At 38.1% G+C, this 15,610-nt stretch overlaps 1 protein-coding gene across 1 annotated transcript in view; it reads right to left on the reverse strand.

Moving 5' to 3' along the window:
* Nucleotides 1-13,712, reverse strand: part of CPPED1 (calcineurin-like phosphoesterase domain containing 1) — a 47,840-nt gene extending 34,128 nt beyond the window's left edge. Inside the window, 3 exon segments of the mRNA XM_009886583.1 lie at nt 5,380-5,598; nt 13,651-13,673; nt 13,675-13,712. Of these exon segments, the coding sequence (XP_009884885.1) occupies nt 5,380-5,598; nt 13,651-13,673; nt 13,675-13,712 (280 nt within the window).
* Between the last annotated feature and the right edge of the window lie 1,898 nt (nt 13,713-15,610).

The following is a 15,610-nucleotide window of genomic DNA, read 5'->3' on the forward strand; positions in this document are numbered from 1 at the left end:
TACTTAAAATAATAAACAAAGAAAATACAGGCCCACTGCTGAGTGAGGCAGTGACAAGTACTCAGTGCTTCTTTTGCCTGTCTTCACTGAAATGTTCTCCCGGAGTTAAAGGAGCAGAGGAAACATCAGGAGTGGAACCGGATTAAGCCGAGTATCTCCTGAAAAATTTCAGCCCAAGCAAGTCCACGGGACCTGGTGGGATGCATCCAAGAGTACTGAGAGAGCTGGCTGATGTCACCATGAGGCACCTCTCCATAATAATCAAGAGGTTGTGGAGTTAGGATGTTGCAGTCTAGATGAGTGGAGAACTACTTGGGTAAAAAACTGTCTGGACTGTTGGGCTCAAAGTATATTGGTTAATGGAACAATATGGGAAGTTGTCATAAAACAAAACAGAAGGTTCCAACTTGACATGAGAAAAAAACACTTTCAGAAATAAATTTCCAGAGTTTTAGAAAAATCCAACAAAACAAACTCATTATCAAATCAACAATATTTTGCATTTTGCAGATTACCATTTTTGCCATACTAAGTTATGGTACACTAATTTAATGCACACAAATGTTTTCAGAAGTAAGTCTTTCATTATCATGGTGTATCTAGGTATAAGTATTGAGTTTATAGAAAGTATTTGCAGTAACACAGTTGCACTATAAGGTATTGCTTAAAATTCTTGATTATGTACCACAATATTAGCGTTACCAGGAATAGATATCCTATTCTTGATTATGTAATCAAGAAAAACTTCTGAAAATAATACTCAGAGTACAAACTACTTTTAATCAGCAGCTAAATACCAAGATACTGGCACTGATTACTTCATTGCTCTAATGACATCTGTAATGGATTCCAAGTGCTGTGCCTGATTGCTTCCCAGCTGATCAGGATTCTGTTCATCACTTCTAGCTGCTGGAATTCTGAGATTTCTTGGAGTTCCTTTGCAAAAGGCTTCAACATTGCTTCAGCTAAACAGCTACAGTGCGTGCTTTAAAATGGTCATCATAAAATTTTACACTTAGCACTCCATGATAAAAGGTATTAAGAGAAAAGAGGAAGATCTGTTTGGTTTTTTTTTTTTTCCCCTCTTTTTTTGACAGGCATTGATTATAAAGCAGTAGAATCCAAAGAACTTGATAGATGTTGGCCAATGGATCGTAAAATATAGCTGAACTTTAGTTGACCATAGCTTCTTCAATAATCGTACTGCAATAGTAACTGTGATACGCTTTCATTAACGGCGATGTTTTCAGTTTTAATATAGCTGATATAACCAAGTGATTTAAAAGGCAATTTGAAACATTAAATATGATACATGTGCAAGCCAAATTCACAACTGTTAGACTTAAATCAATGTCTTGTCTCATGTAATTTCTGATTTTTGCCTACTGAAAAAATAATTTTTAATCCTTCATTTTATTGAACTAACATGATAAGGGAATTGACATAGCAATTATTCTTGGAGAGACTCCTCAGTCGAGAAGTATGAAATGATTACAGCACCTTTCTTCTACAGACATGCATTACACAGGTCTAAGCATCCTTGGCTATAACAGTGAAAATACTTAAATTACTCCACGGAAAGAAATATTTCTAATGGTCGTCAAGTCTGCAAATATTCATATGTTCAAATTATCTGAAAAGCTATTGGCTATAAAAATTCTTAGATTCTCTGTTTGCTCTTTTTCATTAACTTAAAAAAGACTTCTTACAATTTCAAATTTTTGTTGTAACAAATAAAGTGCTGGCAAATTTCAATATTACTCTTATAATTTTGAAATGGAACACTTTCTAAACTTTTTAAGAGTTTAATCAGTTGCTGACAGGTTTTTATCGCATGTCTTCACTTTAAGTTAGAATTGCTTGAATGAATTATGTAAAGACGTATGAAATCTTAAACACAGTATTAGTACTGGGATTAATGGAGAGACTTGTGCCATATGACAGTGGAATATAATGCCTCCTGCTTGATATCTGAGTCATAATGGGCGCAGAAATACACTAGCGGTTCTAACACATACCCATGTAAAAGAAGAAATTTAAAAATTCACTCCTCCATGAGAACGAAGTCACCTAGACTTTAGCAGCGAAAGTGGCAGAAATCTTGAGAATGTGACTGCAGTAATTCCAAGTTTTCCAAAAACTTTCACTGCAAGGAATGTGGAAAGTTTTCATTTCTAACATCAGAGGATTTCTATTTTGATAAAAGAACATGCAGCAAAACAGACCTTATAAGGCCAACATCTTGGCTTCTTAATGCCGGTGCCTTCCAATGCCTCATATAGCAACAGCTATTAACAAGCCAAACCAATGAAATTGTCAGTAAGTATCTTGGTAAGACATTTTAAAAACAGGATGTGAGTTGCCTTGCTTTAAAGTATATCTTCTTTAAGTTTCTTTAACTCTTTTTGTATTTTGGAGTTTCTATTCCAGAAGCTATGTAAACGAGAGAAAAAGGCAGGAAAAAAATCCTTTGGAAAAACCTATTCTTTCTAAGTGTTACTAGATGATCTGTAAGGTCCCTTCCAACTCTCATCATTCTATGATTCTATGATGTTGTGGTTTGGCCTCAGGCAGCAACAAAGAACCACACAGCCGCTCGTGCAACTCCCACGGCCGTGGGAAAAGAAATCGACAGGGCAAAACTCGTGGGTTAAAATAGTGCAATTTAACAGAACAGCAAAAGGGAAGATGAAAACAAAACAATAACACCAATAGAAGGATATCAAGACACAATTGCAGTACCACCGCAAAGTGCACTGAGCGGACCTGCACCGCCACAGCCCACCTGAAGTGGCGACTGCTCTCCTCGCCCAGCTATCGCCTCTTATAGCCCGGGCATGGCTCAAGTGGGACGGCATACCTGCCCCCTGCGGGTCCTTGGGGACATTAACCCCATCCCTGCCAGAACCGGGACATATGATAAATTCTTTTAAACACACACAGGTTTAGATTTATCTTCTGTGAAGTGTTTTTTCGACTCCGCTTTTCTGTCTCCCTTGCTGTATCACACGGCTCCCTGCCCTTCAGGGCAACTAGTCAGTGATAACCCACAGGTATCTGTATGGTAGAGCAATGCACTTTTACCCCTCATCAGTTTAGATAGAAAAACAAATGGCTGACTGTAAAATTGTACTTGTATAAGTACAATGTAACAAATTGTACATATGTTTACTGACTCATGGCACAGCAAGCTATTGTATAAACCCAAAGGCAGTAATGAGATAAATAATTGATCCAGTTGACTATTCTAAAATTCCTTTTAGTAGTACATTTCCTTAACTATTTTATATAACTACATGATAACAAAGGCTTACAAAATATTAGAGAACATAATTTCAATCAACAAGAAACTATTAGGTGAAATAAAATATGTTGGCTCAAGCGAGGTAATCATAAAATCATTTAGGCTGGAGAAGACCCTTAAGATCATCAAGTAACGAACTGCTCTATTGCAGTTTCTTGGAAATTGCACTAGGCAGCTCCAAGTATTTATACAATGCACAGCACACTCATCACAGAATGTAAGTGATCTCAGCAGTACAATGTGTTCAGTTTCTTTTGCATGTTTGCTAGCAAAATGAATATATGATAATGTTTTGCAAAACCCTGACAGGTTTGTATTTAAAATACTATGGAAGTCTGAGACATACACTGCAAAAGGGATAATAACAACTACAGAGATCCATTACTAGAAAAAAAAAACACAACAGGAAAACTGCCCCACCTAAGATATTGATTGTATCTAGCCATGCAGTGCCCAGAAGTCAGAAGACTGCTGGCTCTCTGTAGCTGGCACTTACTCTCTATCAACAGAAAAGCCTTAGAATAAAGTTGCTTAAAGTCAATATAGATAAAAGTACTCAGAACTCTGCAGTGTCTTATGAGCCTTTGAGAAATATCCAGGTAAAATGATATTAACTTAGCTTCCTGGGTTATTTAAATTTGTGAGTGAAAGATCCTTTTCAACAGGAAGTAGAACACTTATTATTTCTCCTGAATTTTCTTCCTCTTAGAGAAGATACTGCAGATAACGTATCTGGAACACTTATACAAATTAGAAGTCTTAATTGAAATACTTTTTTCAGTAGGCAATAACTCAGGTATAGGAAGGCCAGATGATTGTTAGGAAGAGATTATTTTATGATTCTGGGTCAAACCTGTACTTCCAAAATTAATGGAAGAACATAAACCAATAAAACAACTGCATAATGGCAGGCTAAGTTATGATCAAGCTACTGAGGTTTTACACAGTAGGTTCTATCAAGCTTAAATTTGTTGGTTTTTACACTTTCCCACTCTATCACTAAAATCCATGTTCTGGTCAAAAGAAAGTCTGTAGCCTATAAATAATGTCCATCAATTTGACTTGTCAATTTGACAGCTAAGGTTTTAAAATCCACTTTGTGGAACACAGAAGGAATTAGTGAAAGGTCTCTAACACGCTCAAAACCTTGCTGTGCAAACAAGAGCCGGGAAGCATCACCTCAGACGCAAGTGAAGTGCTAAGTACAGCGTAGCATAAAGCACACGGGACGCTACCTTTGCAAGCTCACACAGCGGATTGTTATGCTGTCAGCTACATAGCTAAGGCTGTCTGCAGCTCTGCTTCTTATCAAGGCTAAGAAATGTAAGACGCTGTGCTTAGATCGGCTTTTGAGACCACTTGTTAACTGGCAACGTCACTTTTTTATTCACTTCCAAGAAAAGTATTTATCTTCTTAAAATCGAAACTATTACTAGCCTGTTTTAAAGTTGTAACTGTCAAACTTTGTAACCCACCTGTCTAGATGGTCTGTTGTTCTTCCTCTGACAGTACACAGAAACACACTGATCTCGGAGTCTCACAGCAACAGGACAGAATGCTAAAACTTGAACTTCCTGACTTTTAGCATTTTAAGACTTTAAATATTGAAGCAGTTGAATTTATTAAGCACTAGAAAGCCAGAGAATTCAGAGCTTCGGTACTTTGGGTATTCAAAAAGCCAGCTATTTTTTTTGTTCTTTTCTTAGTGTTTTTCCTCCAATTGCTAGAGTCCCTATTTGTCTTCTCAAAGCAACTTGTTTAGAAAAAATAATTGTAATGTGTCTTATTAGCACTTTTACTTCAAAGAAAATTTCCTCAGGCCCACTGAAAAAACAGCAACTATCAAAAGCACAACCCTAAAATGAATGATACAGGAAGTCAGATGAAGATATCCGAATAACATCTCAAGAGACATCTACAAAGCACACCTTTTTCCCCCAAATACCAAACAGTAGCATACCAAATCCTGTGAAAGAATATTATGAAGTTGAGGAAATTAAATTAGCCTTGTTGCTAATTTGAAATATAAAGAAAATGGAGTTACGATCCCCATTTTACACTTTTAATTGCCTTACCTGGCATTCCATGGATAAGGTCTCCGCACAACACAAAGAACTTGGGTTTAGGGTTTAGTTTGTTAACGGCCTGAACTGCTTGCTCTGCTAATTTGATTTCTTCTCCCCATTCATCATCTCCATTGTTAGTGTCTCCAACTGCCCAAGCTTTCATCAGTCCAAACTGAGGATCTGCTCCTTGGATGAAGCAGAAGGGCCCCTTCCATTGGTTCTCATCATCTAAGAAGAAAAAAGAAAAAAAAAAAAAAAAAAAAAAAAAGAGACGATAAGCACTAGAGAAACTTAAAATGAGAATGAAAGTTTCCATGCATCATTAAATTGATTGCTTTTCACCTAAGGTAGTAAGCTGAGGCCACTTTAATGAAAGTACAGAATTCTGTAGTAATTCATATAGGACAAATATAAAGGCAGAAGTACAACATTTTCCTCTAATGGGGTAGCTGCAATAAATGAAAGTATATTTATCTAATTATTAATCTAATTATACCACATGGTAATTACAGACTGATTAGAGGAAAAGTATGGGAAGAATTCAGCAAATAGTGCTGGAAATTAGAAGACTACAACATAGCACAAGTGTATAACATTAGATTTCAGTCAATTCTTTAAAGACTCCAATTATTGCTTCTTTAACCAACATACACAACACATTTCAGATTTTATGGTTCCAGTAGACATGTCCTTAAATTATTGAGGAGTTAAATGCTTTTTGTTCTCATACTTTCAGAAAGAAGTTGAATTTAGCACATTCTTTGGAGTTATAACTGAAGCCACTCAACAGGACCAAACATGAAATCCAGCAACATCAGTTAGCAGCAACAATGAAAATCCTAATTTAGAACTGTCACAGTAGCTCCCAAGACCTATAATAAAAAGGTAAGAACTCAGAAAAAAACCCCTTCCATTGGTAGAGTCCCTGCAGACGGAAGGTACAACAGAATTTGTACTGCTACAATTTTCTTATATACTTGTTTCTCTGATACTATAATAACAAGTACCACAAAAGAAGCATGATACGTAAGACTACAAGCACATTAAAAAAAAAATAAAATCTCAACATTGGGCAAATAAAGCAACAGTTGGCTATAAATTAAAAACAAAAGTGAGTATCCTGTTTCCTAGACTTATGTCTCAAGTTGGAATTAAAGTACAAACACAAGTACACTGCGGTTTCTCCAGCTGTCTAAATGCATTCATTCACAACCTGAATACTTCAGTTTTGACAGTTGTATTTAGCTTAATACATTTAGTGTTATTAACAGCATTTAAACTATTAAAAACTCACTGTCTACATCAATCTGTATTTGAATCTAAAAAAAAGATACAGCAAATAATTTCAAATTAAAATCTAACCCATAAATATACTCCCATATTATCTCAGTCTAATGTGAAATACAGTTTAAGGCAAAACTAATCTTCCAATAACAGTACATAAGCAAGCAGCATGTCAACCGCATGAATTTACTTTTGGTTTTCTTTTATGTAACCTAGAAGTGGAGCTTCTTAGTTTGCAAGAAGAGGAATATGGTTCTTTCAAGGAAGGTTACAAAACAGAGGTCAGAATTCATCTCTTGCACCATGGATATAGATAGGCTGGGGTGGGGGAGAAGGAATGTGGGCAACTCCTGAAATCTGCTTGCAATTGTCATCTGTTGCTATGGCATCAGATCATTTTGCTAAATGCAAGCTTCTACATTTTAGTTTAAGTAACATTTAATTTCTAAAAAAAAATATTTATAGTCTGTTAATTCATACCAGCATTACCTTGTTCTAAATAATAATCACATATTTTATAGACAGAAACTTTTAGCCATTAGTTAACTTTCAATTCTGAAATGAAATTAACTTTTCCGATTACATAACTTAGTCAAAGAAGTGAAATGATCCTTCTATCCACAAGTTTGCAATAGAAGTATATGGAACCAGCTGAACAACACAAAGTAATTTAGGTTTTTCTTTTATGTCTTGCATGGCAAAACACGACTGCCATAAAAAACAGCTTACATGCTGCATCAAAGGCATAGTTCGTGCAGAGAAATCAACTTATAGTTTTTATAAGTGAAAAGCTATAGAACAAAAACAGTTAAGGAAGCTTGCATTAGAAAACCTTTATGACCTATGCAAAATAATGCTGAAAAAAGGGAAAGTCTGAAACAGGAACTTGCTTTGGAGGAGTGGCACGATCCTCAAACTCATTAAATGGGGAAAAAGCTCAAATCTTTGAACAACGGGCAGGATTTTCAACACCTGTCCCTTTTACACCAACTCTGCAGACAGTATTGATAACCAATGCTGAGAAAAATCTACTTGTTTTTTATTGATTAATCGTAAGCCAGTAATTTTCCCCATAGTAGCCTAAGCAAAATACAGAGACATTTATCTATTTATTTTTACAGGAAATACTTAGAGAAGACAGCTAGTCTTCGTTTTAAAAGGCTGTGTTTCAATTATGGACATACTGCGTTTCCCTCTCCAGAGCCCCAGGGATGGTGCCTGGTGGCCAAAGGCAGCTGGAGCACCTGCAGCAGGCCAGGTAGCGGTCAGGCAGGCTGCCTGGCACAGGCAGCAGGACTGGGCCAGGTCCCAGGTAACAAGGAGCTTCACATACAATGCTTGAACAGCGAGAAGTGTGGCAAGCAGACAGCGCGCTGTCAAGGAGCATGCAGAGCTGATGCAAAACAGGTTGCGAGGCCAAACCAGGGGCTATTTAATATATGCTTCATGGATATTTTTTCTTCCTGCCTTATATTCATGCCAATACAGTAGCTCTCTAGGGTTAAGTACCTGAATGCTTCCAAGACCGTGCACAGATGCTCTGGTTTGAGTGGGTGAGTGATGGTCACGTGAGGCAGAGAGAGAGAGACACTGATGAAATGAATTTGAAAAGAGAAGTTCAGTACACAGACAGAATCAAGAAGTGGCAGAAGAAAGGAGAAACAGAAGATGCAGGGGTGGAGGTGAAGAAGAGTGGGGAGAAGAGGAAAGAGATAGGAGGTGAAAAGAGAAAGGAACTGAAAATTATGCAGAGGTATAGGCTATATTTCTCCTGTAGGAAAGAAAAAGATAAAATGAAAGAAGTGAAGCAGGGACAACAGAAAAGATCCAGGAATTGGGGCTACATAAATAACATTTACTTAAAATGTTAGTTTAATTAACTGCTCTTAGTCAAATAATTCAGTCAACAGCTATTTTTGTGGTATTTGGTAATTTATCAAACAGTTACAAAAAATAACAGTAAGGTTGAATAAATATTTTCTGCCTTTGTCTTGTTATTTGATCAGTCCATCTAGAAACCCTATTTTAAAAAGTAAACATAGCACTTAAGGTAATGGAATTTGTTTTTTTTACTTATCAAGTGGTACTTACTGATTGAGTTTAGTACTTACTGATTTTGTTTGCCACGAAACAAAATAATATATGGACACTCAGTCTAACCTTACAACTTAACCCTTTGTTTATCAGAAACATTCTTCAATTACTATAAAGTACTATAAATAAAAGCAGAATATCATTAAGAGAGTTGTATTGGTACACCACCACTGGAGCAAACTTGCACCCACATCAACTCTTAAACTTGTTCTGAATTCAGCTCATCCAGGAAATAATTCTTAATTGCTCTCACTGGCCTGTCTGCAGACAAGTCCACGCCAGTTTTTCCTTACCTGTGCAAGGCATAACAACAGTGCAGCTAAAGTGTCGCAACTGGTGGAATTTGGCTAATTTTGCTTAAAACTCCAGGAGCACGCCTGCATGAGTGCTCTATCAACAGACCAATATGGTAAGAGGGTAGCAATGAGAAACAGAATGTAAAAGCATCTTCCACTACCACAGATGGATCCAGAAGTCTTTTGGCTAACAATTAAAGGATTTACCAATGGACTGTGTTCAGATAATTATTAACAAAACTTCTGTACTCTACTTCTCTCCCTTACCAGCTGCTTGTAAGCACCTTCAAGCAAAACAGGCACTGCAGGCCATGCAAATGAAACTTGTCTGCTTAAGCAGTAAGTCAGGCATCACAAAAAATTGTTTGAACCATTTTTTTGGACTTTGCACTGAATCACAAGAAGAATGCTCAGACAAATCATTCTGTTGCTATGCTAGGGGAATGCCAAAGTCTGGCAGAGGGTTAGTAACAAACAGTATTGGGCACAAGTGGTGGGAGGGGGAACAGCTGTTTTTGCAGTGATCATCTAGTCATGATCCAGGTCCTAGATGGTACTCCTTAAGGTTTCAATTAAATAACATGTACAGCTGCTTTCTTCTCTTCAAACATAGCAAGCAACAACTTTTATGGGAATGCCATCAAAGGCATCCTTCTTGCTAGGAGTTTGAATTTTCAAGCCTTTAGATGAACTATGTAGTTGTATTAGACAAAGTGTATGATAGGTAAAGCAACAGAATCTTAGGATTCAATTAATGAACATTTTTTCCCGCTTTCTCCCTTGCATCGCAAAATTGAGTGGAGCTGAGAGTGCCTGCACATTGGCTTTTCAACCCTATGAGCACAGAGGCAGTTTGCAACTTTCTGAATTTACCACAGCAGTAAGAAAATGCAAATGCCAGTCAAAAGTCAGCAGACTTCTCAGATAACTGATGTACATGCGGTTTCCATTTCTGAAGGACAAATAATGTCTGTGGAGCTGCTCTTACACATTGAGCCACACAAAACTATTCCAAATCCATTTTCTTCCCAGGCCTCCTTAAGAGAAGCACAGCTGATCGCCACAGAGGAAGTCCAACTTCAGAAGGTGTTGTTATACCTCACTTTCAATAGCTTCCCACTCTTTTTCTGCTCCCATGCATGCCAAGGTACGGAGAGACGATCAATGCAATGTATTTTTAATAGCATAGGCTCAAAAATGGTGCCAGCTTCTAATTTTATCTAAGGATTAATCTGTGAAGGGCCAAAGTCCTCAGCAGCAATTCCCAAGAGAAAACTTTAGCCATGTATTGTGATCACACACAAAAAGACACTTCAAGGACCTAGGTGGGATTTAAGCCAAACCTCACCATTTCTAGAGGACAATGCCTTTATTTCTTCCCCTTTTGCTTTTCCTAATTTCTCCTCCCTTTTCTTCCCCCCTCTGCAAGGGCCACAAACACACATATAGAGATTGCTCACGTGAACCGCTGCAAGCTGGCCTCTGACAGCCATAGAGTACTAGTGGGATTTCCAGTATTTCTCTGGTGGGATTTTTTTAAAAGTACATTGGTTGGTTTCAACAGTACATTGGTTTTCTTCTTCCTCTACACTCTGTGGCATTTCACAGAAACAAATCAGTTGTATGAAGTTCCTCCAGTCCATAGTCTCTCAATAGACACTATTGCATCAGAGGAGAATGGACGCGGACACATGCCTAGTGCTTGCTCAGTATACCACGAGCAGTAATAAATACAAAAAATGCCCTCATTCTCGTGTTGGGTTTGCCAGGGGAATTAATTTCACTCATCTGAAAGATCACAAAATAGCAGAAATAGGTACATGGTTCCCTGCCCTGAGCTGTCTCTGCCTAGAAAGTGTGCCTGTGACTCTCTCTAGGTAAAACTGGACAAAAACCACAACCTTGGTTTTCTAAAGAAACTACAGGCAGGATGGAAAATGGAATCTTTTAAGTAAAGGCAGTATTTATACATCATAAACAATGCAAAAGGCAAAAACTTCTTCCTTGCAATTGTTTTGCAGTTTACCTTTAAAGAAATTTGTCTTCATTCCTCTCAGTCCTGAAACAGCTTGAAAAGCAAAAAAGGACTTGCACTAAATCCTTAATAATTCCTTGTTTAACATCAAAACATTATCAATAATTATGGCTTCAAAACCACCATTGTTATTGTCTGTATGTCCAAATAGAAAAGATTTCAATCTAATGAAATATGCACTCCTTTCAACTATATTTTCCATGTGTAACTGAGAGACTACCAAAGATACTACTATTGAGGGTTCTGCTGAACAACCAAGGCAACCTTTTATGCAAAACGCAATTTTATGCGTCGGGGGAAAAAAAAACCAAAAAACTTCAAAACAGGTATCAAAATACATATTTCAGAGAGAAAATAAAAACCTTTAAAAGAATAATTATTGTAGAAATGATGTACAGTGAGCCTAAACTACAGAGATAATGTTGGCAGAAACACTACTTGACAGAACATAGTTTCTCAAATAAATTAGGCAGTGCTACTATTTTTAGAAGATGTACTTTTAAACTTGTTAGATAACTATCAAGGTAGGAAATGCCCCCTCAGATGCAGCTTATTTGTACTGAGGGCTACAGAATGCTAAACTGTAGTCATGCGTTTATGCCCACCCCCAAATTTAACATGTAAACTCATTACAGAAACTTTACAGCCCAAGACTGTAGGTGTGAAGGGGGGTGGCTTGCATAATGACAAGGTGAAGTCACACAAAGTTGCTCAAAACCCACATAAAAATTTGCCTAATTCATATGAAAGTTGGAGACAGTATTGGGAATGGAATATGCTAGCTGGGAAGCAGTTCTGATCAGTGCTCAAAAATATTACTGTTGAAGAGCTCTAGAACAGTAATCATAATGTGCCAAGATCCAACATTCATGTGAAAGCAAGAAAAAATAAGAAATCATAATTTCAGAGGAAGGCGAATTATATGTAATTATGATGCTTTTAAAAAGTGCAAAAATCCTTGAAGGCAGCATGGAAACTATGCAAAGTCACTGTCCCAGAAGCTCAGACCATATGCACAGCATTTACTAAGAACTTCAGAAAGACCAAAAAGAATCCAAACTGACTAAACAACATAAGCAGCAGCCATAAGGATGCTAGTAAGAGCATCTCCTTCAAGAAGCTAAAGCATCCAAATAAAGAGAAAAGGAAAGATTTTACACACTGGAAAGGTAGATACAAAAGTCCAAGAAGTCAAGCGAAAAAAAGTGAAGAACAATTGGAAATAGCAAGTCTTAAAACTAATAAAGCTCTTTTTAGAGGCATTAGGAGCAGGTAGCCTGCCACTCACCAAGGCTAAAACATGTTCCAGACATGCAAGATGCACCCAAAGATAAAGGCAGAGCAGAAAAACAATGTAAATTTTTGTATCCACATTTATTGTGAAGGAACTTGTGAAGATCTAATGCCAGAATTCTTCCTTACAAACAGTGTATCAGATCTGTCTCAAATCAAAATACCAGTAGATGATTCAACAAATAGACATGAACAATAACAAACCACTCAGATTAGGTGGCATCCGCACAAGAACTCAAAAGTAAAAACAGCTAACCCCTGGGGAGTTACTGCCTTTGCACCAGAGGAGCAGGAAGATGGCCAGCATCACACCCACTTTTAAGTGGGTTCCCTGAGTAATACGGTAACTACTGACTGCAGAACTGGCATCTGTACAGGCAACTTAATAGAAAATGTAACAAAGATATTAACTACTGCATTTACTCACTCTTCAGAAAAAGTAACTGTCACCTTTTACAAGGACACAGGAAATCTACTTGATACTGTCTCCAAGAGGTATCTGACTCCAAGAGTCTTTGGTTGAAATATGAAAGAAAGTCCTTACATGCATAAAAAAAGAAATGGACAAGACACACAGATCCCACCTGAATCTGTACTGGAACCTATACTGTTCAACATATTCAAAAATCTGTAACAGAAAACTGAATAGCCAGGAAGTGAAATTCGCTAAAACTAAGCCATTTGGCAGTACGAAAACAAGGCCTAGTTGTGAAGAACTGGGGAGAGACTTCACTACACAGTGAGTGTTCAAGAAAGAGATGCAGAAAAGTGCAGGATAGCACACACAGGAGAAACACCACTAACTTCATATAAACAACGATAGTTCTAGCAAGCGCTACAAAGAAAATCACCTTTACATTCAGTAATAGCAAAAAAGCAGACATAGGAAAGGAACAGAGAACAGAGCAAAATAAAAAATATGAGAAGCAACTGAATAAACTGAAAGAGTTTGCAAAAGATTGGCAAGGGAGGCATGACCGAGGACCATAAAATCACATGTGGAACTGTGGATGGGAGTATGCAATGCTGGTTATCTGCCTCTTCCAGATAAAGGTTTTAGAACCATTAGCTAAATCTAGCAAAGGACAGGTTCAAAACAGAGACACTTATCAACCACTTAAGCTGATGGTACTATTACTTGTTTAGTGCTGTACGTACTTTCACAGAAATGCCTTGCACAGCACGCTACTAGCATACCTGGGACAAAAAACACCACCCAAACCAAATAAAAAAAAAAACCCACAACTTTTTGGAAGAAGTAGTGAAGACAGAATTTACCCAAACATATGGTCCTGTTTCTTCACTAAAATACTAATAAAAGTAGTAGACATCTGAAGCATAATCTCACACAGGTAGAAAAGACAAGAGAATTTATTAAAAAAGTAAATCCAAAGCATACAGAGGTCTCTTGCCAATAAAGGAGGGTATTTACGCACTGTTTGCTTCTATGCTCCATCAACTACATGGATAATTTAGATCCCTAACCTTGACCTTCTGATTCACACATGTCACATATCAGGAGTAGATTAGAGCAGGTTACAAGTAAAACCTCTACACCATGTGAAAGCAGGCTGAACAAATTACTATTAGGGAACAAGGTGTGGAAGAGTGATTTTGCAGAAAGGGTAGTAAGAAAAAAAGGAAATTAAGCTCTCAATGGTGATACCCAAATTTTAAAAGAACAGTGTGTCAAGCCATAGCACTGGTAGAAAGTATTTTGTGTAGCTACCCGCTTAACAGAAGGAGTGAAACCTAAAGACTAAGGAAAAAAAAAACAGAGAAAACTGATTTTCATCTTAAACTGCAAGAAAGTTTGCTTCAGTTTTATCAGTCCTTGGTTCTATTTTTTTCCCAATCATTTACTTATTAAAAGGTTGTGTTGAACTTTAGCCTCTTAAGAAAGAGCCAAGTAAATTATTGACAAAGAAACATTGTACCCGAAGATGGTAGCTGGGCTATGATAGCCTAAAAAATCCTGAAAAAGATTAAAAACAACCAGTCAGTAAGACAGGTCTCAATTAATACAAAACAAGGACACTTCAGGAGAAACAAACACACCTGGAAAACAGACACCCAAAATCACATTTCTTTTCTTCCATGTTTAAGGAAATTTTCAAGAAGTACTTAAAGCTTTTGTTCGGAATTTTTTACACTGGCGTTGAACACTCCTTTTGTTACAATTTCACTATAGGGTTGATATAACTAGATGGCTTGTCTGCCATCTGTCCCCTCAACAAATGCTAGGCATTCTGTTCCAAACCTACCACACCATCTGCAATTAATAGGTTGCCAGAATGACTGTATACATATACTTCACATGCTCAGAGTTGGTGATTTTTCTTTATTTGGCAACACGCAAAGCCAAATATTTTCAATGAAACCCAAGAAAATACCACAAAATTGTTGGGATTCAATAGCATTGCCCACCTCACCAAACTAACACCATTTGTATTTTATAAACAAATATAAGGAAATAAAATACCTTCTATATGTGGCAATAGGAAAAGATTTCTTTACACAGAGGTAGTTATGCACCTGAAAAACCTAGGCACACTGCAGAACCTCCACCCTTGGCAGAATTTTTTAATAGGTGAGATACACATGGATGTTCAACATACTCTTCTGTTGGTGCAGCCACAAGACAAGAACCAGCAGTGTGCAGGTGGCTGCCATCTTTGGCGTGGCAGCAGTCTCGTTACCTTGTTCACCTGGGAGGAGGTAAGTCTAGAAGCACATCTCCTATGGAGGTGACCCGGGCACTACCAGCCAGGGGGTTAACAGTGCTCTCTCTGCACAGGGTGGAAGTGCCAGGGGAGGAACTAGCTGCTGACCTCCACCCTGAGAGGCTGAAGCACCTTGAAGAAACCGGGATTTTATCTTGTTGCATCCCTTACGGTGCACCTGCCTTTCATTTCAGTAACATAAACAGCGAGCTACCTGTAACCTGTTAGGTCACCCCGATAGGTACAAACACGTAATAGCATAGTGCTGGCACTAACAGTTTCACAAGCCACGGACATCAGGTCTAGCTACACTGATAAGCACTTTAACGCGAATCTGGTGTCGGACACTGCCGGCATCTTCTCCAGGGGCGCCGGAGCCACCCGCGCTGCGGACGGGAACCGGGCAGGGCCGCGGGGGCAAACGCCTCAACGCGCCGTTGCTCCCCAGCGACCGCGGTAACAAACTTCGGAGGCTCCAGGCGCGCTCCGGCACAGCGGCAGGAGGGCAGCGAGCT

Source organism: Charadrius vociferus, unplaced genomic scaffold (genome assembly GCF_000708025.1).
Source record: "Charadrius vociferus isolate BGI_N301 unplaced genomic scaffold, ASM70802v2 scaffold46, whole genome shotgun sequence".
In the NCBI taxonomy this organism is placed as follows: domain Eukaryota; kingdom Metazoa; phylum Chordata; class Aves; order Charadriiformes; family Charadriidae; genus Charadrius; species Charadrius vociferus.